Source organism: Mustela erminea, chromosome 8 (genome assembly GCF_009829155.1).
Source record: "Mustela erminea isolate mMusErm1 chromosome 8, mMusErm1.Pri, whole genome shotgun sequence".
Classification (NCBI taxonomy): Eukaryota; Metazoa; Chordata; class Mammalia; order Carnivora; family Mustelidae; genus Mustela; species Mustela erminea.
This window is the reverse complement of record NC_045621.1, coordinates 65,783,103-65,811,036: the sequence shown is the minus strand read 5'-3', so window position 1 is coordinate 65,811,036 and position 27,934 is coordinate 65,783,103. Positions and strand designations below refer to the sequence as shown.

Here is a 27,934-nt window from a genome sequence, read left to right as displayed (position 1 = left end):
TATTTTAAAGCTTAATATTTCAGAACTAGAGTAGCAAAGTCTAAAATTACTAATATGGAAATCATTTGCTAAAGTCATATAAAAAAATGAAATCCCTAAAGCTGAAGAGGTCAAGGAACCACAAGGCTGCATAGTTCAAATGGCAATCAAAATCATGTAAGATGAACTGGGATGTATATGCTAGAATGATATATACATTTTTAAATGATATATACATTTTTAAATCAACTTACCCGTAATGATTCCATGTAAGATTTATGACAATCTATGTGTAACGTGTGGCCACAGGTTTGTACATAAACACCTCCTTCCCAACCAATTGATACTGCCAAGAGACAAGAACTCTTAAAAAAAAAAAAAAAAAAAAGACAAAATACAATTAATTTAAAAGAAAAATATACCTATTTAAATATATCCACGTAAACCTCTAAATGATTTCATAGTCATATTAATGAGAACTTTCTATTTTTGTGATATAATGTTAGTACCCCTTTGACAGTCATAAGGCAGTATCTTTAAACTTGAAATACCACAAAGTTTCAGCTTCCACATATCTAGGCTCATAATGAATAAAAATAATTATAAGTTATACTTTCTCCACCCCATGAAAAATAAACTCTCAATATTATACTATACTTCAGTGTAAACTATTCTGCTGTTGATTATTTTACCTATTCTATATATTTCTCTGTGATACCTGACATTAACAACTTCCTTCTTTTCTTTCAATTTCATGATAGTTACCAAACAGTGTTATATTAGCTTCAGGTGTACGACACAGTAATTCAACAGTTCCATACATGACCTGGTGCTCATCACAAGTGCACGCCTTAATTCCCATCATCTGTTTCACCCCCACCCCGCACACCTCCCCACTAGTAAATATCAATTCATTCTCTATAGAGTTCATTTCTTACTTTGTCTCTCTCTCTCTCTCTTTCCTTTGCTCATTTGTTTTGTTTCTTAAATTTCACATGAGTGAAATCATATGGTATTTGTCTTTCTCGGACTGACTTATTTTGCTTAGCATTATACTCTCTAGCTTCCCCCATATTGTAAATGGCAATATTTCACTCTTTTTTATGGCTGAAAGGGATAGTATCCAAAATATATAAAGAATTTATATAATCCAGGTGCCTGGGTGGCTCAGTTGTTAAGCATCTGCCTTGAGCTCAGGTCATGATCCCAGCATCCTGGGATCAAACCCCTCAGGGGGGTTCCTGGATAGCTCAGTCATTAAGTGTCTGCCTTCTACTCAGGTCGTGATCCCCGGGTCCTGGGATCAAGCCCCCCACAAGGCTTCCTGCTCAGTGGGGAGCCTGCTTCTCCCTCTCCCACTCCCCTTGCTTGTGTTCCCTCTCTCACCGTGTCTCTCTCTGTCAAATAAATAAAATCTTTAAAAAAAAATTTATACAATTCAACACACAAAAAAACAAGTAATCCATTTAAAAAATGGGCAGAAGACATGAATAGACACTTCTCCAGAGAAAACATCCAGATGACCAACAGACACATGAAAAGACGCTCAACATCACTCATCATCAGGTAAATGCAAATCAAAACTACAGTGAGCTATCACTTCACACCTGTCAGAATGGCTAAAGTCAAAAACACAAAAAACAATAGGTGTTGGCAAAAATGTGGGAAAAAAAGGAACTCTCATGCACTGTTGGTAGGGATGTAAATTGGTACAACTGCTATGGAAAACAGTAAAGAGGTTCCTCAAAAAATTAAAATTAGAACTACCCCATGATTCAATAATCACACTACTGGGTATACACACCCAAAATACAAAAATCTTAATTCAGAGAGATACATGTGCCCCTATATTTATAAAAGTATAATAAGTATGGGAGCAGCCCAATTGTCCATCGATAGAGGAATGGATAAAGATGCGGTATATATAAATATATATACATACACAATGGAATAACAACTTCTTTCTTAAAATACCTACTTCCCCCTGGCTTCCATAATGCTACTCTCTTTTGATGTCCCTCTGATCTATTTAAACCATTTGGTTTAGGCTTCCTTTTAAGACTTTTTTCTTCATCTGCCCCTTCAATGTTTATATTCCTTAAGGTTATATGTTTTTTGTGCTACTCTCTTAATAAATTGTTCTCCCTGAGTGACTTTAATCAGTAAATTCAACTATCTTACCAACTTGGACTGCTTGCCTCTGGGACAGATATTTGAGTATTTCTGCAATCTCTAGTTTGATGTCCCTCAGGTAACATTAAAAAATGTGTCATGGGGCGCCTGGGTGGCTCAACTGATCAAGCGTCCAACTCAATTTTGGCTCAGGTCACGATCGTAGGGTTCTGGGATCAAGCCCCAAGCCAGGCTCTGCACTTAGCTTGGAGTCTTCTTAAGATTCTCTCCCTCTGCCCTCCCCGCTGCTCGCACATGTACATGCCCACACTCCCTCTCTAAAATAAATTAATAAAATCTTTTTTTTTACAAATGTGACATTTTTCTCCATGAATCTTTCTTTTCCTCTTGGTTTAAAAAACTCCACAATCTATTTAGTCATCAAATCAGAAAGCTAAAAGTCATTCTACATCACATTCTTTTCCTTTACACCACAGTATTAGCTCCCAAACCACACAGATTCTATCTCCTAAATAACTTGTGATTTTGCCCCCTCCTCTCTGTTCCCACTATAACATTCATGTCTGTATCATTTTTTGTGGGGGAGTGGGTTCTTCAATAAAGTTTCTTTTTCTTTTTTTTTAATTTATTTGAGAGAGAGAGAGAGAGAGACCACGCTCAATCATGCACGTGGGGTGGGGGAGGTAGGGAGGGAATGAAGGAGAGGGAGAGAGAAAAAGTCCCAAGCGGACTCCCCGCTCAGCAGGGAGCCCACAAGGAGCTTGATCTCACATCTCTGAGATTATGACCTGAGCCAAAATCAAGAGCTGGTCACCTAACCAACCAAGCCACCCAGGCACCTCTTCAATAAAGTTTCCTGACTGGTCTCCCTGACTCCAATATCTTCTCTGCATAATGTATCACCCTCCATACATTTTTCTAGACTAAAAATTTGGCCATAAGATAACCTCAATAGGTACCTTAACATTTACAAAGGTTTAATATAATATGCAATAAAGAAGGGACCCAGATTATATAAACAACAATACCTTTTTGAAATTTATTCTAAAAGTTAATTGCTTTTATCGCCTCTCCCTCTCTTACATCTTCAACTTACTCTTCTCTCCTTCCCTACCAATTCTTTCCCTTCAACCTATAAATAGGCTTAGACTTTTCCTCCTAAAATAATTTTCTTTGAATTTTCATTTGGCCTCTGTTAAACAGTACTTGGGCCTGAACTTGATTTTACTCTCCAGAGTCTGTAGTAAACAGATGACCATGTGAGAGCAATAAAGGTGTACCATGGGTGCCTGGGTGGCTCAGTGGGTTAAGCCTCTGCCTTCGGCCCAGGTCATGATCCCAGGGTCCTGGAATCAAGTCCCGCATCGGGCTCTCTGCTCAGCAAGGAGCCTGCTTCCTCCTCTCTCTCTGACTCACTGCCAACTTCTGCCTACTTGTGATCTCTATCCATCAAATAAATAAATAATCTTTTAAAAAAAAAAAAAGGTCTACGAGTGACAGAAATTCATGAAAGATTTAAAAAGCCATTAAAACTGAGTACACCTTTAAACTTTATTTTTACATTGAGATGACACATTTACATTATAATGTAAGATAACCAAATAATCTTTAAACAATAACAAACAAAATTCTAATGTTAAATCAAGATTGTTCATGAGGAACTAAAAGCTGAAAATATGACACAGTGCAAAATGCTTTTCCAGCCAATTTAAAGATGCATAACAGCACAAATCAAATACCCACAGCAGGTGAGCTAACTTCTACTGTTACAAATCAGAAAAGCAACAGAGACCTCTCATCTCTGTTTTATGTTTTGGAGCCACTTGAAGTAGCAGATTTAGATCATTTTAGAATGGTTGGTATTCAGGTAATAAACAAGCTGCTCTCTTTGGCAATATATTATAAAAACATAATCAATCTTTCCTTTTAATAAAAGCAGTTAGCTTTCAAAACTAAAATCAGGGGGCGCCTGGGTGTTACATTCAGCTGAGCATCTGACTCTTGGTTTTGGCTCAGGTTGTGATCTCAGGGTCTTTTTTTTTTTAAGATTTTATTTATACATTTATTTGAGAAGGAGAGAGCATGCACATGAGCACAAGCAGCAGGAGGGGCAGAGAGAAAGAGAAAGGGAGAAGCAGACTCTCCCCTGAGCAGGAAGCCAGATGTGGGACTTGTTCCCAGGACTCCTGGATTATGACCCGAGCTGAAGGCAGGCACTTAACCAACTGAGCCACCCAGGTGCCCCATGATCTCAGGATCCTGAGATCTGGCCCCACAGCGAGCTCCATGCTCAGCACAAATCTGCTTGAGACTTCCTCTTCCTCTCCCTCTGCCCCTCCTCCAAATCCTGCTCTCTATCTCTCAAATAAATAAATCTTTAAAAAAAAAAAAAACTAACTAAAATCAGTATATCATTTGTCTATGTAATGGTTATGGTTAGATTTCTTATATAATCAGATAGAATAAAAAGGGCAGGAAACATTTACTAACATAAGACTAATATTTTAAAAAGACTTCAATGATGTGCCCATCATTGTGCTAAGAATTGCTTAATGCTGAATCTTAACCTCAATATTTATTAAAACCTTACAAAAAAGGAATGAAAAATTTACCAAGATCACGCAGTTACAAATGCCAGAGCCCCACTTCAAACCCAAGTCTATCAACTCCAAAGCTCAGGTTCCCTCCCTACTGGGTCCCATCTCTTATATATAATACTCTAGAGTCTCAGCAGCAGTACTACTTGCATGACTAAAATTCTATAGGTCATCTCTGTAAACTGCATGCAACTCATGTGAAGAGAGCAGAGTCTACACAGTTCAATTCTGTAATCAATATCAGTGCCCATTAACAGTAACTCTTCTGATGTAGTCTGTCTGCCTATGAAACCATACTGGAGTAGTTCAGTAAGAAATCTAGTAAGCATCTACAACCCACATAGCATGTGGTATGCCCTGAGGGAACCATAAAACCGATGTAAGAACAGCCCTACACTTCTAGAGGTATACAGTCCAGGGAACACACTAGATATTTTGTATATACTATTTATGTATATAAATAACCACATTGAAAGTAGGAAAGTATTGTGTGAAAATACATATATTTAAGAATAAAATCCCACATCACTGACAAACGCACAATAGAGATTCTGTCCAATTCAGATATCAGTTCAGAGTTCTTACAAAAGAGATTTTTTTCTAGAAATGAATAACTATTCTGGATACTTTAAGAAAGAGATACCATACTCTTTATCTCCTTTATTAGATCTCCCTTTCCCTCAAACTTATTTTGCTCTTAAGTCTGGGTTATATTCTCATTTGATCAAGTTATTTTGCTTTCCTGTTTGGCTCTAGGATTCATCTCTACTCATCTACTCTAGAGTGATTCAAAATGACAAAATCAAAACCAGGATTATGGCAACAGAATGAAATCCAAATAAAGGTGGTAGTAAATTTCTTCAAAAGCAGAACTTAGTACAATTTAATCATCTTCTTCAAAATGAAGATATTTATTGGTCTATGACATATATATATAAATATATATATATATATATATATATATATATATGGCAAAAAAATTCAAAAAAATAGAGAATAAAGAAAAAAGTGTGAAAATGTGTGCATATGTATGCCAGTACATGCACGTGCATGCACACACACACACACACACACACACACACACACACACAGGCTTCTTTTTCCAAATAATAATAATTTTTTTAAAGCCTCTGAAAACATATGGAAGCATGGTCCTCATTACCTATTCCAAACTGCCTTATAAGCCCTATCTAACCTGAGCACTCTGAAAAGGCTAGCTTAAATATGAAAAACTCTACTATACATTTATACTGACCTTTATAATGTGCAAAGTGATTTAAAGAAATCTTTAACCTTGTAGGTAACTGCAGAAAAATTACATGAGCCCTATTTTATAGCCAAGGAAATTGAATCCTAGACTGTTTATCTGGCAAGCTTACATTGCTAAGACCAGGCCCCAGTTTTCCTCACCTGGAACTCTTTCTGCTCTACACAATGCCTCCCTCACTAGACCACCATCTCCTCAAGAAACCACCAGAAGCCTTCTCCTCAGTCCAGGCCACTGAACCACATCCTATTCTGATGCTCATCATTACTAGGTCAGTTATTGTTTACTTTACATTTTTAAAGCATTATAATGAGATCTTATTGTATATCTTTAAATACAAATAAAAGAAGGCAAAAATCTTCATAAAATATTCAATGTAAATCCAGAAGTTTTTATAGAGTGAATATCATTGTATTGAACTGAATGGTGTATATCTCACAATAAACAACATTTTAAAACATAGTTGTAACACTTACAACCTGAAATTCTTACTTATTAACAGATTTCCATTTCTTTACTACCTATGTAGTAAACTTTTTTTTCTAATAAATGTCAACATTCCAAATAAGAATGACATTTGATAGAAGAAAAAATAAAAAGTAAAGCTCTGGAGAAAGTAACCATCAATTTTGCTGACAAAAATACTATATGATAAAAAGGGTACTTACATCCTTAAAATAACGCTGTAATAATGAAAGTCTCACATCATGAACTGCTGCACATGTATCCCAAGGGTAAATCTGCTCCTCTTCAGTGATAGGCAATTTTTTTGGATCAATGTTGTCACGGCACTGCCCTAAAACTACATTAACAACAAAAACAACAGCTCGTTAAATAACCAACCTGATTCAACATGATTCATTGAAAGTTGTTATGTATCACAAGCTACACTAATTTTTCTACAATTAGGATATTTTTTAAAGACCCCAAAAAAAGTGATATTCTAGTTTTCTTCTACAGAGTAAATAAATCTTAAAATATGACAACGGTGCCTGGGTGGCTCAGTTGAGTTAAACATTCAACTCTTGGCTTCAGCTCAGGTCATGATCTCAGGGTTGTGAGACTAAACCCTACATACACTCCATGCTCAGTGTGGAGTTTGCTTGAGATTCTCTCCCTCTCCCTGTCCCTCTATCCCTCCCACTTGTCAAAAAAATAAATGATTCTTAAAAATCTGACAATTTATTTTTTGAAATAACACTAGAAGATTAGTATGAACTTTGGGCGGATGGATGGATTGCAATGGAGGATGGTTTTCAAAATATGTCCCCTGAAAAAACCTAGAAGTTATGATTCTCTAGTATCAATAACCTTTATTTCTAAATATTCTGTTTCTCACTAAAAGGAAACAGAGATCCTTGGAGAAAGAAGTGCATCCAGGGTTGGAGCCTGGAATTGTATGTAATAAAGAGCAAGAGGGTATTCAAACACAGAGGGGCCACATCATAAAGACCTGCAGGAGTTCTGAAGGCCAAATTTGAGAAAATTTGAGTATTGAAAAGAATAACAGTAACAGATAACACATGCATTGATTTAGGCAAGGAATATCAAGTAAAAGGGTGAAGTGTCAGAGTCTCAATGTATTATCCTATAGATTACCTACCACTATAACCAAGCGATCAAACTTGGTTGGCATCACCAACAATGAGACAAACTGTCACTATGAGCCTCTTAATGTGATGGAATGGGAAGGGACATCATTTATATAATGCTATTGCCAAAAATGTTTAACTTAAACCTAATAAGGAAATAATCACAGGAATCCGGAAAATGAGATATTCTACAGAACTGACCTTGACGCTTCAAAATTTTAAAAAGAGCCTGAAGAAACTATTTTAGTCAAGGAAACTAACAAGAAATGAGAACTAAGGGGTACCTGGGTGAATCAGTCAGTTAAGTGTCTGCCCTTGGCTCAGGTCGTGATCCTAGGGTTCTGGGATCAAGCCTCACACGGGGCTCCCTGCTCAGCAGAGAGTCTGCTTCTTGCCCTGAATCTCCCCTCCCCCTGTCCCCAGCTTGCATTCTCTCTCAAATAAATAAATAATATCTTAAAGAAAAAAGAAAAAGAAATGACAACTAAATGCAATGTATGATCGTTTTCTTGGATCAAGAAAAAATCTGAGGTGCCTGGGTGGCTCAGTTAGTTAAATGTCTGCCTTTGGCTCAGGTCATGATCCCAGGGTCCTGGAATTGAGCCCTGCATTGGGCTTCCAGCCCAGCCGGAGAGTCGGCTTCTCCTTCTCCATCTGCCTGCCACTACCCCTGCTTCTGCTCGCTCTCTCTCTCTCTCTCTCTGTGTCAAATAAATAAATAAATAATCAACCAATCTTTATTTTAAAAACCTGTTATAAAAATACTGAGAATCTGAACACAAAATATTAGATATTACTATTAAATTTCTTGGTATAATAATATAGAAGAGTATCTTTGTTCTTAGGAGATACATTCTTAAGTATTCAGAGATAAAACATCATGACATCTGCCATTTTCTTCTAAAAAGTGTGTGTGTGTATATGTGTATATAGATAAGAGAGGAAAAGAAAAACAAACATTGCAATATGTCAACAATTGTTGAGTACAGGGAAAGAGTATTCTGTAGATTCAAAACTTTCAAAATGAAAAGTTGGGACAGAGGTATATAGCAAGAGAGAAAAAATAATATTAATAAGATTTTATAATTGTAAAATATCTAAAGCACAAAAAAAGGGAGTGGGGATATAAACATACAGTGCCATATATTATTACAAGACTCAGTAAGCATGGGAAGGATATTCTTCAGGAAACAGTATTAGACATATGTGGGCCCTAAGTTCTGAAGAGATTTACAGCAGCAGCAGAAAGAAGAGATAGAAGGAGGGAGATGCTAGGAACCGAAATAATATTAACTATAATATATAATCCTCTTAATACACTGCTGGATTTGGCTTGCTAGGATTTTGTTGAAGATTTCTGGATCTATATTCATAAAAGATACTAGGTCTATCATTTTCTTTTCATGTGATATTTTTATGTGTCTTTGGTATCAGGATAAGGCTGTTAATATAGAATGAATTAGCAAGTATTCCCTCTTTTTCTTTTGCTTTTTTTTTTTTTTAAGTTTGAGAAAGACTAATGATAATTCTTTAAATATTTGGTAGCATCATGAGTGAAGCTTTCTGGTCTTAGGCCTTCATTCATTGAGAAGTTTGTGATTACTGATTCACTCTCTTTAACTATTCAATGTCTGTTCAAATTTTCTATTTCTTCTTGAGTCAGTTTTGGTAGTTTCCGTGTTTCTAGGAACTTATCCATTGCATTTAGGATATCAAATTCATGATATAAAATTGTTCATAATATTCCTTTATAGTCTTCACAAATTCCATTTCTGATTTTAGTTATTTCTATGGTTTTTGGTTTTTTTAAAACTCTTGGCCAGTCAAGCTATAAAAATGTCAATTTTGACATTTTCAAATTTGCTTTTCAAATTTTGCTTTTGCTGACTCTTTCTACTGTTTTCCTATTCTCTACTTCATTTACCTATGCTTTAATCTTTACTATTTCTTTCCATCTGCTAGCTTTGGGTTTAGGTTGCTTATCTTTCTCAAGTTCCTTAAAAGTGTAAAGTTAGGTTACTGATTTGGGATCTTTGTTTTTAATGTAAACATTTACAGTTACAAATTTCCTTCTGTGTACTACTTTCCCATAGGTTTTAGTATGTTGTGTTTTCATTTTCATTTATTTCAAAGTATTTTCTAATTTCACTTGTAATCTCTTGTTGGACCCAGTAGTTGTTTAAGAATGTGTTATTTTATTTTCCCCCAACTACTTCTCCTCTCCATCTCCCAATGTCTCCATGTTATTCCTTATGTTCCACAAGTAAATGAAACCATATAACTGACTCTCTCTGCTTGACTTATTTTTCTCAGCATAACTGGGAAATCAGGAGGGGACATAAACCATGAGAGAAAATGGACTTTGAGAAACAAACTAAGGGTTTTGGAAGGGAGGGGTGAGGGTGGGTGACCCTGGTGGCGGGTATTGTGGAGGGCACATATTGCATGGAGCACTGGGTGTGGTGCATAGACAACGAATTTTGGAATACTGAAAAAAAATAAAAATTTTTAAAAATCAAAAAAAATAAAATAAAAATTTTTTAAAAGAATGTGTTATTTAAATTTCCATTTATTTGTGAATTTTCCAGTTTTCAAATTTTCCAATTTAATGACCTAGTTTCATTCCATTCTGATCAGAGAGGATATTTTGGATGATTTCAGTCTTTTTAAATGTATTATGGTTTCTTTTGTGGCGTAATACATAGTCTATCTTGGAGAATTTTCTATGTACAACAGAGAAAAATGTGTATTCTACTCTTGTTGGCTAAAGTGTTCTATATAAGTTGGTTAGATCTGTTTTATACTGTTGTTAAAGTGGTTTGTTTTTGTTTTTGTTTTTTAATTTAGAGAGGGGGAGAAAGAGGGAGAGGTGGGGGGGAAAGGCAAAGGGAGAAGGAGAAAGAGATTCCTAAGCAGACTCCACACTCAGCACACACCCCACATGGGTCTCAGTCTCACAGCCCTGAGATCATGACCTGAGCCAAAGTCAACAGTCCTGAGGCTTAACTAACTGAGCCACCTGGGTGCCGCTGAAGTGTTTTCCCTTTTTGATCTTCTGTTTAGTTGTTCTACCCATTATTTAAAACGGGGCACTGAAGTCTCAACTATCACCATAAAACTACTTCTCCCTCTAATTCTGTCAATTTTTGCTTCATATATTTTGGGTTTCTGCTGTTTGGTATGTATTCTTTTTTTTTAAATTTATTTATTTTGAGAAATAAAGTTATTTATTTTGAGAAAGAGAAAGAGCATGAGGGATGGGCCAGAGGAGAGGCAGAGAGAATCCCAAACAGATTCTGCACTGAGCAAGGAGCCTGACACAGGGCTCAATCTCACAACCCTAAGATCATGACCTGAGATCATGACCTAAGCCAAAACCAAGAGTCAGATGTTTAACCAATTGCACCAACCAGGCGCCCCTATTTGGTATGTATTACATCTTTTAAAACAAAGAAAACAAACAAAATAAAAAAGACTTTATTTATTTGAGAGAGAGCCAGAGAGAATAAGCAGGCACAGGGCAGAGGGAGAGGGGGAAGCAGACTCCCTGTTGTGTGACAGAGGCAGACGGACATGGGGCTCAATCCTAGGACTCTGAGATCATGACCTAAGTCAAAGTCAGATACTTAACCAACTGAGTCACCCAGGTGGCTCTGGTATGTATCATGTTCATAACTATTTCATCTTCTTGATGGAGTGACTCATTTATCAATATATAATGTCCTTTTTCTTCTTGTGACAGTGTTTTGCTTAAAATCTATTCTGTATGAAATTAGCATAGCCATCCCAGCTCTCTTTTGGTTCTATTTGCATGGAATACTTTTTCCCATCCATTTTCAACCTATTTGTGTCTTTGGATCTAAAATGTCTTTTATAGACAGCATATTCATGTTTTTTAGTCTATTCTATCAATCTCTGCCTTTTAATTGGAGAGTTGAATACATTTATATTTCAAATAATTATTTTTAGAAGGGCTTAATTCTGCTTTTTGCTTTTTATTTCTATATGTTCCTCACTTTGTTTATTACCACGTACTTTTGTGATTAATTGAATATTCTAGTTTACCATATTGATTCTCTTCTCATTTCTCATCTTAGATTTTTCTTAAATGGTTACCTTCACTTTCTAAGAGTTAAGGTGGAAACATTAATATCAACTTCCAATAGTATACAAAAATTCTGCTTCTTTGCAGCTCCATCTCCCCTCCTTGCCGTTCATGTTTTTGACTATCTGCATTTTTCTACAAGAACATTGATATTTGGTTTAAAAATCTCAATCTGCAGGTCTTTCTGGATTCAGTTCCTTATTACAGGCTTTTTGTTTATTACATATGTTTTTTAAAGCACTACGATTAAAACACTGACTTTCTTGAGTTTTTCAAAGACTGTGGTGAGTAATAAAATGGAAAAGATTATATAATACTGTATTCTTCTACGAAGAACTGAAATTCCCCAAGTCAATAATATTTACAACAGACATTCTGCACAATAGTGAGACAGCATATAAAACAATCCCTTTAGAACTTTATAAAACTGCTATAAAGGCCCTTAACTTAAGCAGTGTTTTGAAGGGCTCCTAATCAAAAGTCTATAATTCAGCACAACTCGAATGTTAGACTAAGGGGAGAAATCATGGGACTCTTCTTTGATGCATGGTTTCAAGACAGGCCAATAAAGGATTGATGGCTATAAAAAAGTCTAGAGCAATAAGCACAACTAGCACCCAGACCGTGGTCTCTAAATACCATTTCCCAGTAAAAGAAATTAAGAGAAAGGTATAACTTGCCATGCCAAAAGATGTAAACTCCCAAGTCTGTAAGTTTTGTATTAAAGAACTGAGGAAGTAATATGAAGAGGCTCTCACTGAACAAAGAAGAATATGATCATTAACAAGAAATTAACCACAATAGATCATAATGATACTAATTAATAGTATCATTATATATATAATATATATATGTTATATATTATATATATAAGAGTACTAGTACTAATACTAGTACTAATTAATTATTTTGGGAAAGTACTAAAGAACCACTACCTCAATTCTTGGAGCACTACTAAATAAAGGGAAAGAAGATGGTATTTATCCTGTCTTTCAAGTATAATTTATTTGTAACCAAAATAGTTAATGAAGTAAAATTTCTTTTATAGAAATATTTCAGGTAATAAACAAAAAATGAAAGATTTATGATCTCTGATGAACTGACTGCTCTAGGCAATAGTCATCATTTAAAGTGAATTATCTCAAACAGACAGAAAACAGAGTGGACAGAGGAAAGAGTTAAACATCATGGGGATATATTCAGCAAAATCCAAAATGTTCTTCAATGAGCCAATTTTGTAAAAAAAAGAGTAAAATGTACGGAAGTAGGAGAGCACCTACTTGAGAGAATGGAAGAGGAAAACAGGAGATGAAAAGGAAACTGCTAATTAAAAGATTACAAGGAGACCCTATAACTATAAATTAATTAATCTAATAAAGTAAATAAGAAACAACTGGAGAATTTTGAACACTGATTAGATATTTAATTATACTGAGGAACTAATTTACTTATGAGTCACTGTGGTTATGTTTTAAAAATAAGAACTTTCTTTTTAACTGAAACAGTAAAAATATTTATAGATGAAATGAAATAATGTCTGGAACGTGCTTCAATATAATTTGGGGCATGGGGGAAGATAAATAAGATTAGCTCAAGTTAATCACTATTGAAGATTGATGGAGACATGGAAGTTCATTTCACTAGTCTCTTTACTCCATTATGTGGTTAAAATGTTCCATATTCATATTCACCATGATCAAGTGAGATTTATTTCTGGTCTGCAGGGAATGCAGGGTGGTTCAACATCCACAAAACGGTCAATGTGAAACACCACATTAGTAAAAGAATAACCATATGATTCTCTCAACAGATGCAGAAAAAGCACCTGACAAAATACAGCAACCATTCTTGATAAAAACTTCAACTAAATAGGGATAGAGGGAACGTACCTCAACTTCATAATGGCCATGTACAAAAAAGCCACAGCTAATACCATCCTCAATGGGGAAAAACTGAGAGCTTTTCCTCTACAATCAGGAACAAAACAGTGACATCCACTTTCCCCACTGTTATTTAACATAGTACTGTAAGTCCTAGCCTAGCAATAAGACAAGAAACAAATAAGAGGCATCCAAATAGGCAGGGAAGAAATCATACTTTCGTTATTGGCAAAAGACATAATACTCTAGGTAGAAAACCCAAAAGACTCCACCAAAAAATTGCTAAAACTGATACAAGAATTTAGGAAAGTCACAGGATAAAAAAATCAATGTAATGAAATTGGTTTCATTTGTGTACACCAATAATGAAGCAGCAGAAAGAGAAATCAAGGAAGCGATCCCATTATTACTGCTCCAAAAACCAGACCATACCCAGGAATAAACCTAACTAAAGAGGTATAAGATCTGTACTCTGAAAATAATAGAACACTTATAAAAGAAATTGAAGAGGACACAGAGAAATGAAAAAAACAGTCCATGCTCAAGGATTGGAAGAATAAATATTATTAAAATGTCTATACTATCCAAAGCAGTCTACATATTTAATACAATCCTGATCAAAATACCAACAACATTTTCCACAGAGCTATAACAAACAATCCTAAACCATGTATGGAACCACAAAAAGACCCCGAACAGCCAAAGCAATCTTGAAAAAGAAAGCAAAGTTGGAGGCACCACAATTCTGGATGTCAAGCTCTATTACAAAGCTGTAACTATCAAAATCGTATGATACTAGCACAAAAACAGACACATAGATAAATAGAACAAAATAGAAGGCCCAGAAATAGACCCATAACTGTATGGCCAACTAATCTTTGACAAAGCAGGAAAGAATATCCAATGTAAAAAAAGACAGTGTCTTCAACAAATGGTATTGGGAAAACTGGACAGCAACATGCAAGAAAATGAAACTGGACCACTTTTTTATACCATCCATAAAAATAAATTCAAAATGGATTAAAGACCTAAACATGAGACCTGAAACCATAAAAATCCTAGAGGAAAACACAGGCAGTAACCTCTTCAACATCAGCTGTAGCAACTTCTTACTAGATACATCTCCTATGGCAAGGGAAACAAAAGTAAAAATGAGTTACTGGGACTACGTCAAAATAAAAAGCTCCTGCACAGCAAAGGAAACAAGCAACAAAACTAAAAGGGAACTGATGGAACAGGGTAAGTTATGTGCAAATCACATCTGATAAAGGGTTAGTATCTAAAAACTGTAAAGCACTTATCAAACTCAACACCCAAAAAATAAATAATCCAGTTAAGAAATAGGAAGAAGACACAAAGAGACATTTTCCCAAGGAAGGTGTATATACAGATAGCCAACAGACACATGATAGGATGCTCAACATCAGTCATCATCAGGGAAATGCAAATTAGAACTACAGATACAGAGATATCACCTCATACTGTGAGAATGGCTAAAACAAACAGCACAGGAAACAACAGGTGTTGGTGAGGATGCGGAGAAAAGTGAACCTTCTTACACCGTTGGTGGGAATGCAAGCTGGTGCAGCCACTCTGGAAAACAGTATGGTGGGTCCTCAAAAAGTCAAAAATAGAACTACCCTATGACTCAGGAATTTATACTACCAGGTATTTACTCAAAGGATACAAAAATACTAATTTAAAGGGACACATGTTTATAGCAGCATTATCAATAATAGCCAAATTATGGAAAGAGCCCAAATGTCTGATGAATGGATAAAGAACATATGGTGTGTGTGTGTGTGATGTATCACACAACAGAATATTAGCCTTCAAAAAGAATGAGATCTTGCTATTTGCAACAAGGTGGATGGAGTTAGTGTTTATTATGTTAAGGTAAACAGGTTAGTCAGAGAAAAACAAATACTTGATTTCACTTACATGTGGAATTTTTTTTTTAAGATTTTATTTATTTATCTGACAGACAGAGATCACAAGCAGGCAGAGAGAGGGGATGGGGGAAGCAGGTTCCCTGCTGAGCAGAAAGCCTGATGCAGGGCTCAATCCCAGGACCCTGAGATCATGACCCGAGCCAAAGGCAGAGGCCTTAACCCACTGAGCCACCCAGGCGCCCCTTATATGTGGAATTTAAGAGACAAAACAGATGAACACAGGGGGAGGGGGGAAAAAGAGAGGCAAATCCTAAGACACTCTCAACTATAGAGAAGAAACTGAGAGTTGGTGGAGGGGAGATGGGGGAAGATGGGCTAAATGCATGATGGGCACTTGTTTTGATGAGCACTGGATTTTATATGTAAGAGATGAATCATTAAATTCTATTCTTGAAACTAATATTGCACTATATGTTAACTAACTAGAATTTAAATAAAAACTCAAAACAAAAAATAAAATAAAATATCCCATATTAAAACTTGGGGCGCCTGGGTGGCTCAGTGGGTTAAGCCACTGCCTTCGGCTCAGGTCATGATCTCAGGGTCCTGGGATCGAGTCCCGCATCGGGCTCTCTGCTCGGCAGGGAGCCTGCTTCCTTCTCTCTCTCTCTCTGCCTGCCTCTCAGTGTACTTGTAATTTCTCTCTGTCAAATAAATAAATAAAATCTTTAAAAAAAAAAAAAAAGATAAAAGAAAAAGGGACAGATTAAAATAGAGGTCAGAAGTAAGGAAAAAAGTAGAGAGTGGTAAAATGCAAGATGTCAGTAGGTGTGTGAGGCTCAGAAAGTTAGGAAACAGTCAGAGACTTCACCTGCTACAGTTCCCAATTAAAGTCACTCTTTAGAGATCTAATGCTTTTCCATGTTAGCTTCTTATTCATTTCCTTCTATCTATAAAAAAGAGCTACAATATAGTGGAATTATCCAGTATTAATAAGTTTAGCTAGTGTACAAAATTGTAAAAAAGAATTAAATGAAGTGACAATTTGGTCAAATCAACTTTAAAAATATAAAATAATAAACAAAGATTAAAACAACAAAAACAAAATCTCTGCCTTCATTAGGGCAGAGATTCTGTTTTGCTTTGTTTTATACTATGACAGTATCTGGCACCTAGGTTCCCGATAAATATTTGTGGGATGAATGAATAAAGGAATACATAAAACATTAATGATTATGAAGTATTTGGTGAAAAAGTTATAAAAAGTTAAGTGGCAATAATCTAATAGGCTAGTTTTGTCACAGCAGTAGAAAACAGAAATAGCTACAAAACTAGCCAATACTCTCAGACATCTCCTTATTTTTTTAAAGATTTACTTATTTATTAGAGAGAGAGAGAGACAGAGAGCACACACGTGCCCAGGGGCAGGGGGAGGGTAGAGGGAGACGGGGAGGCAGACGCCCCGCTGAGCACAGGGCTCCATCTCATGACCCCGAGATCATGACCTGAGCCAAAATCAAGATACTTAACCCACTGAGCCACCCTGATACCCCATACATTTCCTTTTTAGTAGGCCTTTCTGGTCTTGACAGCTCTACTCCAATATCCTATTCAACTGGGATTTTCCAGAGGAATTTTATTTTTAAGCAAGAAAAGTAAGAAGAGGATAAACCAGTTTACCAGCACCCCATTAGATCCTTTTGCCTATATTACATTACTTAAGCAAACAATCCTCTGAAGTCAACACTGTCTCCATAGTTTTAAAAGAAAGCAACAAACTTAGCCAGATTACATCAAGCAATACTTGCATTTGAACTCAGGGGAGTCTCATATCTCTTTCTACTTCACTATACTAGTTTAGAGAATAAACACCCTAGGAAAAAATGCTCAGAAGCAAGGTCAAATAATTTTATTTTCTCTTTGCTTCACACAAACTCCTGTTGAAAATGGATTGAATACATTAGGACTAGAGTGTGTAAGAGTTATCACACCTTAAAATACTTTAGCATGGGAAAGGATAGAGAGCATTCAGACAAATCCTTCAAAAATTTTTCAAAAAAAATTTTAGGGACACGTGGGTAGCTCAGTCAGTTAAATGTCTGACTCTTGACTTCAGTTCACGTCATGATCTTGCTCATGAGATGGAGCCCCATGTCAGGCTCCCTGCTCAGTGCAGAATCTGCTTGAGAGTCTCTGCTTCTCCCTCTGTCCCTCCCCCGATGACCCACGCGCGTGCTCTAAAAAATTTTTTTAAAAATTTTTTAATTACATATTGGCAAAGATATTCAGCAAGCTGTTTCAAGAATTACTGCTTCTAATAGCTCAAGAAATAAATGCAAAACTACCTGAATGTGCCTTTTGTAGTTAAAATACTTAACTGACAATATTTCTGGGCTTAAAACGCGCCCAACTTTAAAACAAATTGTCAAGAAAGCTGAACTCTGTTCAGGCCTTCTAGGATAGGTAATGTACCATCACAGTTTAAGGAAAAAGACTGTATAACATATAGAGAGACTTCTCTGTAAAGGGCTTCTTCCAACACTCATACCCAGGAAAGTCAGATAAAACCAAATTTAAAATCCTTGCTAACAGATCTAAATTGATTCCTGCTATATAGATCCTTATATATCAAGACATTGATTATATCATTGATATAATATAATTATATATAATATAATTATATATAATTATATATATCAATGATATAATCAATGACATATCATTATATCAAGACAAAGATATAACTTTCAATTAATACAGATATTTATTAACAAGTTGTATACACTTAGGCTCTAAGATAATCCACTGAAAAATTACTTTGATTTTACCTGAGGATGCTTGTAACAGTACAACCAATCCTGTAGGTCGGTCTTCAGAGGAGGGGCCACTCTGACCACAAATAACACAATCATATACTGCTTCAGAAACTTGTGGTTCTGCTGTTGTGATCTCCATAGGAATATCATTCTCAGGAGAATCTGAGGCGAAAAACATTACAGCTCTTAATTCTCGAGGAGAAAAATCTTTCTTCAATGAAAATACAGAGAAAAAAAATCAAGTTCAAATAATTTTGTGCTTCAATACCAATAAAGTTTTATAGTATTAAAACTATGGGGAAAAAATTAACCTTGCTGAAGTAAAATGTTCCATCAGAAAAAAAAATACAGTTTATATAATGAAAGATTTTGGTTTTTTTTAATATTTTATTTATTTATTTGAGAGAGAGAGTTGTGGGGGAGAGAGAGAGAGAGACATGAGCAGGGGAAGGGACATAGGAAGAGGGAGAAGCAGACTCCCCAGTGAGCAGAGAGCCCAATGAGGGGCTTGATCCCAGGATCCCAAGATCATGACCTGAGCAGAAAGGAGATCTTAATGAACTGAGCTACCCAGGTACCCCTATAATGAAAGATTTTAATTTATATGGTTAAATACACTTCAAATGCTGTTGTATCATTCACATATAAAAACTGAAACCAAAACACAGGAAGGAAAGGATTTTAGGAGGAGACTGTTTTAATTTTCTTTTCTTTTTTTTTTTTGAGGCATTTCAGAAAGGAAATGTGTAACATGGCAGCTCCTGGGGAAGAAAATGACAATATTTACTAGGAGATAAAAGAGGAACTAACCATTTCTCCTTTATTTTGAATTCTAGTGATTATATCTTAGCAATAATGATAATCAATATATATTTATGTAAGGAAATCATTTAGATAAAACCATATATACTAATAAAGCAGAACTACTACAGAAAATGACAGTGATCCTCTGGTATTAATATCATTAACAGCAAGAAATTAAACACTGAGCCAATAATGATACTCAGATAAAGACTCTTACATTCTGTGAAGAACATGATGTTGTCCACAGTGGCAAAGAAATAAGCAGAGGGGACTGGGAAGACCAGAAATACAGAAATGATGTATGATGTGTTTAAAAGATGGAGGCATATCTAAATAAATAGGTAAAAATACATGAGAGAAATAGAAAAAGAAAGATGTCAAGTTCAGATACATTTTATATAAAGATTCATGCAAATAAACATATCTAATATGTATTAAGAGTTACTGAACTGAGAAGAAATGGAGCCAGAAACCTAAAATAGAACTTTGGATGATGCTCAGTATTAATGGAAATAAAAAGAAGCCAATGAAGAAATCAGAGAAAAAACAATTTAACAATAGAATACAATGGAACTAGAATAGAATCAGAACCAGAAAGCTTGATGCCAATGAAAATAAGATTAACTGGTCAAAATGAAAAGATTTCAAAAGAAGTACCAGAAGGTATTAAGATTTGACACGATTGCTCTTTTTAGGGAGAAAACTTTAGTACAGAAAAGAAGGAACGTAACTTATTGCTCTCAAGTTCAAAAGAAAACAAAGAAATACCTGACCTGAAGTGACATGAAAAAAAATTGTCTCAGATTAGATGCTAAATAATTAAATTGTCACTGACTCTATCTCACACACAAAGTTCTCCTTTTTTCTGTCTTGGTACAATCAACTTGAAAACTTCAGGGAAATCCCCATAGTAAAACACATCATCAAAGAAGCTGATAAATCATTCTTTTTTTTTTTTTTTAAGATTTTATTTATTTATTTGAGAGAGAGACAGTGAGAGAGAGCATGAGCGAGAAGGTCAGAGGGAGAAGCAGACTCCCCATGGAGCTGGGAGCCCGATGGGGGACTCGATCCCGGGACTCCGGGATCATGACCTGAGCCGAAGGCAGTCGTCCAACCAACTGAGCCACCCAGGCGCCCGCTAAATCATTCTTTCTGGAGTTTTTTAAAGTAAGGCTTGATAATCTTCTATAGTGATACAGGGTTAAAAGCATGAAAATAAAATAGATGACCTCTTTTTCATGCACAGTAAATTTTATCTGAATTCTAATTTTAGTAATTACAGACACCAACATCCCTTATTGCTTTTCCTCAAGAAACTAAAAAGATCATGCTTCATTTCTTAAAAGAAAAAAACCACTGCTTCTGTATATTTGATACATACAGTAAATATGTATGTATATTTATTATTGGTAACTTATAATTGTAATTATAAGTTATCATTCAGTATCCAATTTCAAATTTTAGTTAAAATTTTAAAAGGATCTCTGACCAAATTATATGTGGTTATTATTCCTTACCTATACAGACATGGAGAAATATTAACAGCATCTTATTCTGAAAGAGTCAAGCTCAGAAGAGTAGGTATTATATTTAAATGGTTACATAAACAACAAAAACAGGCAAAACATGTATGGGATTAGGAATAAGGATACTTGTTACTCTTATAGGCAGTGACAGAGAACATGAAGTAGTGACAGAGAATATAAAGGGGTTAGAGGATGCTGGTAATGTTCAATTTCTCAACCCAGATGCTGATTACCCAGGAACACCCAGTTTTTAAAAACTCATATAGCATGGACTGCCTGGGTGGCCCAGTCAGTTAAGCACCTATATATAGCTCAGGACACGATCCCAGGGTCCTGAAGTCCTGAATCAGGCTCCTTGCTCAACAAGGAATCTGCTTCTCCCTCTGCTGGTCTTTCTCTTTGTCAAATAAATAAATAAAGTATTTTTTTTTTTTTAAAAACCAACTCATATAGCTCTATACTCATGATACATACATGCACTTTTCTATGCATATGTTATATTTCAACAAGAAGTTGAAAAGTTTTGGGGCGCCTGGGTGGCTCAGTGGGTTAAGCCGCTGCCTTCGGCTCAGGTCATGATCTCAGGGTCCTGGGATCGAGTCCCGCATCGGGCTCTCTGCTGGGCAGGGAGCCTGCTTCCCTCTCTCTCTCTCTCTGCCTGCCTCTCCATCTACTTGTGATTTCTCTCTGTCAAATAAATAAATAAAATCTTTAAAAAAAAAAAAAAAAAGTTGAGAAGTTTTTAAGCTTTATTAAGTGAACAGCAAAATAGGGTATATTCTGCAATAAGTATTATAATAAAGATACTTAATTCTGGCAATCACATGCACACATCAATACCTGTACGTATTTTCCACACCAAAAAAAGAAAAAAAATTCTAAAAAGATATGTCATACAAATTGATGCAATGAAGAGATTACGATGATTTCTTTTAGTTAAACTTAAAAAATGAAGACTGATGCAAAACTGAGACAGTAATAGTAAAAAATGAACAATCCAAGTACAACCAGAGACGATTCTAATAATGAAAACACTCCTGCTACAAATCACACTTCAATTACTTAAATTCTACTTTGACTTTCAACGCAATTAAATTTAAAATGTAAGATGTTGGCAAGGATGCAGAGAAAGGGGAACCCTCCTAGACTTTTGGTGGGAATGCAAGCTGGTGCAGCCACTCTGTAAAACAGTATGAAGGTTCTTCAAAAAGTTGAAAATAGAGCTACCCTATGATCCAGGAATTACATTACTGGGTATTTACTCTAAAGATACTGAAGGGGCACATGCACCTGAATGTTTACATCAGCAATATCCACAAGAGCCAAACTATGGAAAGAACCTTGATGTCCATTAATGGATAAATGGATAAAGAAGATGTGGTGTGTGTACACACACACTCACACACACACACAGGAATACTATGCAGCCATCATAAACCCTGAAATCTTGCCATCTGCAATGACATGGATGGAACTAGAGGGTATTATGCTAAGTGAAGTAGGTCAATCAGAGAAAGACAATTATCATATGTTCTCTCTAATATGAGGATTTGAGAGGCAGGGTGGGGGGTCGTGGAGGGCAAGGAGGGAAAAAATGAAACAAGATGGGACTGGGAGGGATACAAACTATAAGAGACTCTTAATCTCAGCAAACAAATTGAGGGTTACTGGGTGAGGGATGGTGGGGGGAGATAGGGTGGCTGGGTTATGATCACTATGGGAGGTATGTGCTATGGTGAGTGCTATGAATTGTGTAAGACTGATGATTCACAGACCTATACCTCTGAAGCAAATAATACACTATATATTAATAAAAATAATTTAAGTAAAATTTTAAAATTTAAAATGTTTCTGTTTAAAATTGACACTTGCCCTTTAAAAACAACAGTGCCTGGGGTGCCTGGGTGGCTCAGTGGGTTAAAGCCTCTGCCTTCGGCTCAGGTCATGATCTCAGAGTTCTGGGATCGAGCCCCGCGTCGGGCTCTCTGCTCAGCGGGGAGCCTGCTTCCTCCTCTCTGCCTGCCTGTCTGCCTACTTGTGATCTCTATCTGTCAAATAAATAAATAAAATCTTTAAAAAAACTTTTTTTTAAATAAAAATAAATAAATAAAAACAACAGTGCCTATTTTAAATTACCGTAAGGAATATTATTACAATAAATGCAAAATAAAGCGATAGTTAATTCACCTGTTTGGTTTTACATGAACAGAAAAGAATCTATCTGAATTAAGCAGATGATTCTTCTGAATACTATTTCAAATTTGCCAAAGTTCTGTTTACAATCACTGTTATAGAAAGACTGCAAAATGGCCTCAATTCTCCACTTCTCCATCCCTGTTTCTATGATCTTTGCAATGTGATTTTGAAACTCCTCCTATCAAAATGTAAAATTTATTTCCCCACCCTTTGTATATGAGCTGGTCTTGATTTGCTTTACTCAAGAGAATGAGGCAGAAGTAACATGCTTTTCCAAGACAAGGGCTCAAATGACGTTGCATGTTTTCCCTCCTTCTTTCCTTCTTGCACTCTACACCATGTCATCTATATGAGAATAAGTCTTGGCTAGCTTGCTGGAGGAGGAGAACCTACATGGAGCAGCGTCGGGTTGTCCCATCAATTCAGCTCAGTCCCAATCAGCTGAATAGCAGATTTCAACCAACCAGTTAAACCTCTCACAGAAAAGTCAGGTCCAAATTAAAACGACCAGCCAACCCACTAACCACTAACTCAGGAGAAATAATAAATGGCTGTTGTTTTCAATCACTAAATTTGGGGATGGTTTGTTACACAGTAACTGCTAACTGACAAAATTTCTACTGTATGTTAATTACAGTATGTAACCTCTCAAAAGAATTGAAGAACTCTGCCTTACTGAGATATGTGAATCATGAAAGCTAATATTTAAAGTGATAAAGGTGTTTCCATTCAGATATATTTTGATTTAAGGGATTAAAAATCATTTTCCAATGGCAGCATTTTAACACCTATTTAGTCAACTACTCGTTTTAACATCACCAAAGAGAAAAACTTCAGTATTCATAAATATTACAATTCCACTTCAAGAGTTGATACTGTTATGCAAAATTTCTTATTCTAATATTGGTTTAAATTGCTTAAAATCTATTTTCACATAGAATTAATCTTTATATAAAAATAACTTTGCCTTTACTTTTACCTTTGACATGAACTCACTGCATTAAACTAAAATAAGTATTTGTAAAACAATCAAAAATCTTCTTGGTGCATGTTTTGTCTTTGTATTTCTGAAGTTTTCTTGGATGAATAGAGGAAAGAAAAGATAAATGATGTAGGGAAGATATATTTAATGCCCTCAAAATTATGATAAACATATTTTTGTTTCAAAACATTAGGCCTCCTCTGGGAACAGTCAACTGCAAAGCACTAGTATCACAGGGTGAGTGTGGTTTGTAGCCCAGTGGTAGGCACAGAGAATTTTCTTTATTGCAAAAACTGATCTAAAATGTGAAGCCTTTTATTTTGTTTTAAAAACATACAATACATTTTTTTAAAAGATTTTATTTATTTGACAGAGAGGAGATCACAAGTAGGCAGAGAGGCAGGCAGAGTGAGGGGAGGAAGCAGGCTCCCCTCCAAGCAGAGATCCCAACGTGGGGCTCAATCCCAGGACCCCGAGATCATGACCTGAGCCGCAGGCAGAGGCCCAACTTACTGAGCCACCCAGGCGCCCCTATACACTTTAATTTTTAACTACAACTGAGTACTTGTTAGTAACCCACTAGGTGAGTTACTATTCATAAACTAAGCACACTATTAGAGTTTACTGGTTTCTACTATGAAATCTGACTGCCCTGTGACAAATGCCACAACGGCAAAACTCTCACTGCACATCATTAATTCTAGTAAGGAAGTATTATTTTTTATTATTTTTTAATTTTTATTACCATCATTCTTGCTTTCCTCTTTATTTTTTTTTTTACTTGCCAAAAAACAATCTCATTTTAAAATAATTTTAGATTTGTAGGGAAGTTTTCAAGCTACTACAAAGAGTTCATATACCCCATACCCAGTTTCCTTTTACATCTTTTATTAGGGGTATGCTTGTCACAATGAACTAATATTGGTATATTACTGATCCATTTTTATTGGTAAAATGTTGATACATTAACTAAAGTCTATATTTCCTTCAGATTCCCTTAGCTTCTACCTAATGTCCTTCTTCTATTCCAGAATCCCATCCAGGATACCATATTACATTCAGTTGCCATGTCTCCTTAAGCTTCTCTTGGCTGTGACAGTTTCTCAGAACTTCCTTGTTTTTGATGACCTTGACAGTTTTGAGGAGTACTTGTCAGGTGTTCTGTAGAATGTTACTTAATACTAACTCATCTAATGTTTTTTTCAAGATCAGTCCTAGGTTATGGGTTTTAGGGAGGAAGGCCACTGAGATAAAGTACCATTGTCATCACACCATATCAAAGGTACATAATACCAACATGACATCGCTGTTGATATTTACCTAAATCATCTGGTTAAGGTGTTAAAGTGTTTGCCACCTTTCTCTACTGTAACATAACTCCCTCTACCCCTTCCACACTGTACTTTTTGGAGGAAGTCATGAAGTACAGCCTATACTTAAGGAGTCGAGGAGGGACGCCTGGGTGGCTCAGTTGGGTTAAGGAGTCGAGGACAGTTACTCCATTTGCTTGAGCGTGAGTTACTACATAAATTGTTTGGAATTCTTCTGCGTGGGAAATCTGTCTATTCTTCCTCATTTATTTATTCATTTGTTTATTTATTTAAGTATGAATTCGGGATATTTATTTTATACTCAGGGTTATAATCTGATACTATTTATTTTCTTGCATAAATTGTTCTGGCTTGGCCACTGGAAGCACTTTCAGTATCTAACTCTATTACCACATGAACCATTCCAGCCTTCTCCTCTTGCCTATCTATTACTTCCCACTCCAGCAGTGAGAAATCTGGCTCCCATCATCCACATCCATTTATCTAACTGTTCAGTATATAAGGATAGTGGTTTCAGAAGAGTAAACCCATAGTGCCACAGGAGTAATGTTATCACCTAGACTACAGTGCTTGTGTGTAGTTCCCTTTGGCTTCAGTATTACAGACTCCACTAATTTCCAAAGTTACTTATTAGCACCTTTTCTCCCCATCCCCTAAATGAGGTTGTTTCATGTATTTGTAATATAGATTCTCTCGTCACATTCTGTAGTCCATTCCGGGACCTCTAACCTCCTAGATGACTTTTTAAACTTGAATAAATTAAAATTCACCTTACTGTTATAAAGTTTTGACAGATGCATAGTGTTACATATCCAACTGTACAGTCTCATACGGAATAATTCCACTACTCTAAAAAATACCTTGTGCTTCACTTATTTAAGCCCACTCCCCAACTTTGGCAACCATTGATTTGTTCACTATATATAGCTTTGGCCTTTCCAAAATGTTGTATAATTGGAAACATACAGTATACTGATTATTTTCATTAAGCAATATGCATTTAAGATTCATCCCAGTGTTAGCATGGCTTGACAGTTCATTCTTTTTTATTGCTGAATATACTCCACTATATGGATATATAATTTGCTTGTACATATTTGCTTATATATATAATTTGCATATACATAACTTGCTTATCCATTCATCTATTGAAAAACATCTTGGCTACTTCCAGTTTTGAGAGATTAAAAATAAAGCTTCAATAAACATTCATGTGCAGATTCTTGTGTGGACCTATATTTTTACATCAATTGGGTAAATACCTAACAGCATGATGGCTGGATCATACAGTCAGACTAAATTTAGCTTTGTAGGAAAATGTCAAATTCTTAAACCCCAAAATTTTAAGAAAGAACTTTTTGTTCTTTAAATGGCAACATACAGAAAGAATATGAGTTAAATATCACATTTACATCACTATAACTAGATCTTTAGAGATTTTGGTTAATACACTTATCTCCATCTAGTGGCTATCAAAGAGTAGATACATACAGTGATATTCCAATTTCAGAAACTTAACATTGATTGTTTACTGCATTGAATTGTTACTGTTTACTAAGGTAGAGCAGAATTTAAAAAAAAAAAACTGAAAATAAAGTGAATGTCTAATAATAAAGACATACTAAGTAAATTACTTCCTTATGGACTATTAAAAGTGGGCTTTTCCCACTTGCCCTCAAATAAAGAAAAGAAACACTAAATTAAAGCAGTGGTTCTCAACTTTGGCTGCACATTAGAATCAGCTGGGAATATCACATTTACATCACTATAAATATTATTAAATATTTACATCACTATTTACATATTTGCATATTTAAATATTTGCATCACTATTAAATATCACATTTACATCACTATAACTAGATCTTTAGAAATTTTGGTTGATACATATTAGAACCATATATAAACACTTATCTCCATCTAGTGGCTATCAAAGAGTAGATACATTCAGTGATATTCCAATTTCAGAAACTTAACATTGATTGTTTACTGCACTGATTGTTACTGTTTACTAAGGTAGAGCAGAATTTAAAAAAAAAAAACTGAAAATAAAGTGAATGTCTAATAATAAAGACATACTAAGTAAATTACTTCCTTATGGACCATTTAAAGTGGGCTTTTCCCACTTGCCCCCAAATAAAGAAAAGAAACACTAAATTAGGGACGCCTCGGTGGCTCCGTTGGTTGGACGACTGCCATCGGCTCAGGTCATGATCCTGGAGTCCCGGGATCGAGTCCCGCATGGGGCTCCCAACTCCATGGTGAGTCTGCTTCTCTCTCTGACCTTCTCCTCGCTCATGCTCTCTCTCACTGTCTCTCTCTCAAGTAAATAAATAAAATCTTTAAAAAAAAAAAAAGAAAAGAAACACTAAATTAAAGCAGTGGTTCTCAACTTTGGCTGCACATTAGAATCAGCTGGGAACTTTCACTATGCCTGACCCCCACTCTCAAAGACTCTTCTTTAACTAGTCTATAGTGGAGCCTAGATACAGGTATTACTTGAAGGAGGCTATCATGAGTCTAATATGCACCAAGGCTGAGAACTGCTGAATCAGAACTACTGGTAAAGACTTAGAAGTTTTACTGAGATACAGAGCGGGGAAGGGTGATCTCACATGGAAAGTAAACAATGACCAAAAACAAGGAAGGAAGAAAGCGGAAGGAGGAGAAAGAGAGGGAGAAGAGTAAATGACCATATAATCATAGTATGATTGTATATGATTATATAAATATAGAGAAAACCACAGGAATACACAAACCAAGCTGTAATCACAGGTCATGGAAGAAAAAGAAAAAACAACACAAATTAAAAGCATGTATATTAATCTCAT

At 35.6% G+C, this 27,934-nt stretch overlaps 1 protein-coding gene and 1 long non-coding RNA gene across 9 annotated transcripts in view; one reads left to right on the top strand and one right to left on the bottom strand.

Moving 5' to 3' along the window:
• UBR3 (ubiquitin protein ligase E3 component n-recognin 3) overlaps positions 1 to 27,934 on the bottom strand; it is a 237,534-nt gene that overhangs the window by 93,879 nt on the left and 115,721 nt on the right. For all 7 annotated transcript variants that reach the window (XM_032355902.1, XM_032355897.1, XM_032355899.1 and 4 more), the window contains 3 exons: positions 18,274 to 18,423; positions 6,645 to 6,778; positions 234 to 344 (listed from right to left, as the gene is read on the bottom strand). In XM_032355902.1, the coding sequence (XP_032211793.1) occupies positions 234 to 344; positions 6,645 to 6,778; positions 18,274 to 18,423 (395 nt within the window). The remainder of the gene's footprint in view (positions 1 to 233; positions 345 to 6,644; positions 6,779 to 18,273; positions 18,424 to 27,934) is intronic.
• Positions 1 to 27,934, top strand: part of LOC116597750 — a 131,958-nt gene that overhangs the window by 75,611 nt on the left and 28,413 nt on the right. The window contains exon 3 of one of the 2 annotated variants that reach the window (XR_004288769.1): positions 6,160 to 6,247. The exons of the other annotated variant lie outside the window; for it this stretch is intronic. This is a non-coding gene — a long non-coding RNA (uncharacterized LOC116597750). The remainder of the gene's footprint in view (positions 1 to 6,159; positions 6,248 to 27,934) is intronic. 2 annotated transcript variants of the gene reach the window in all.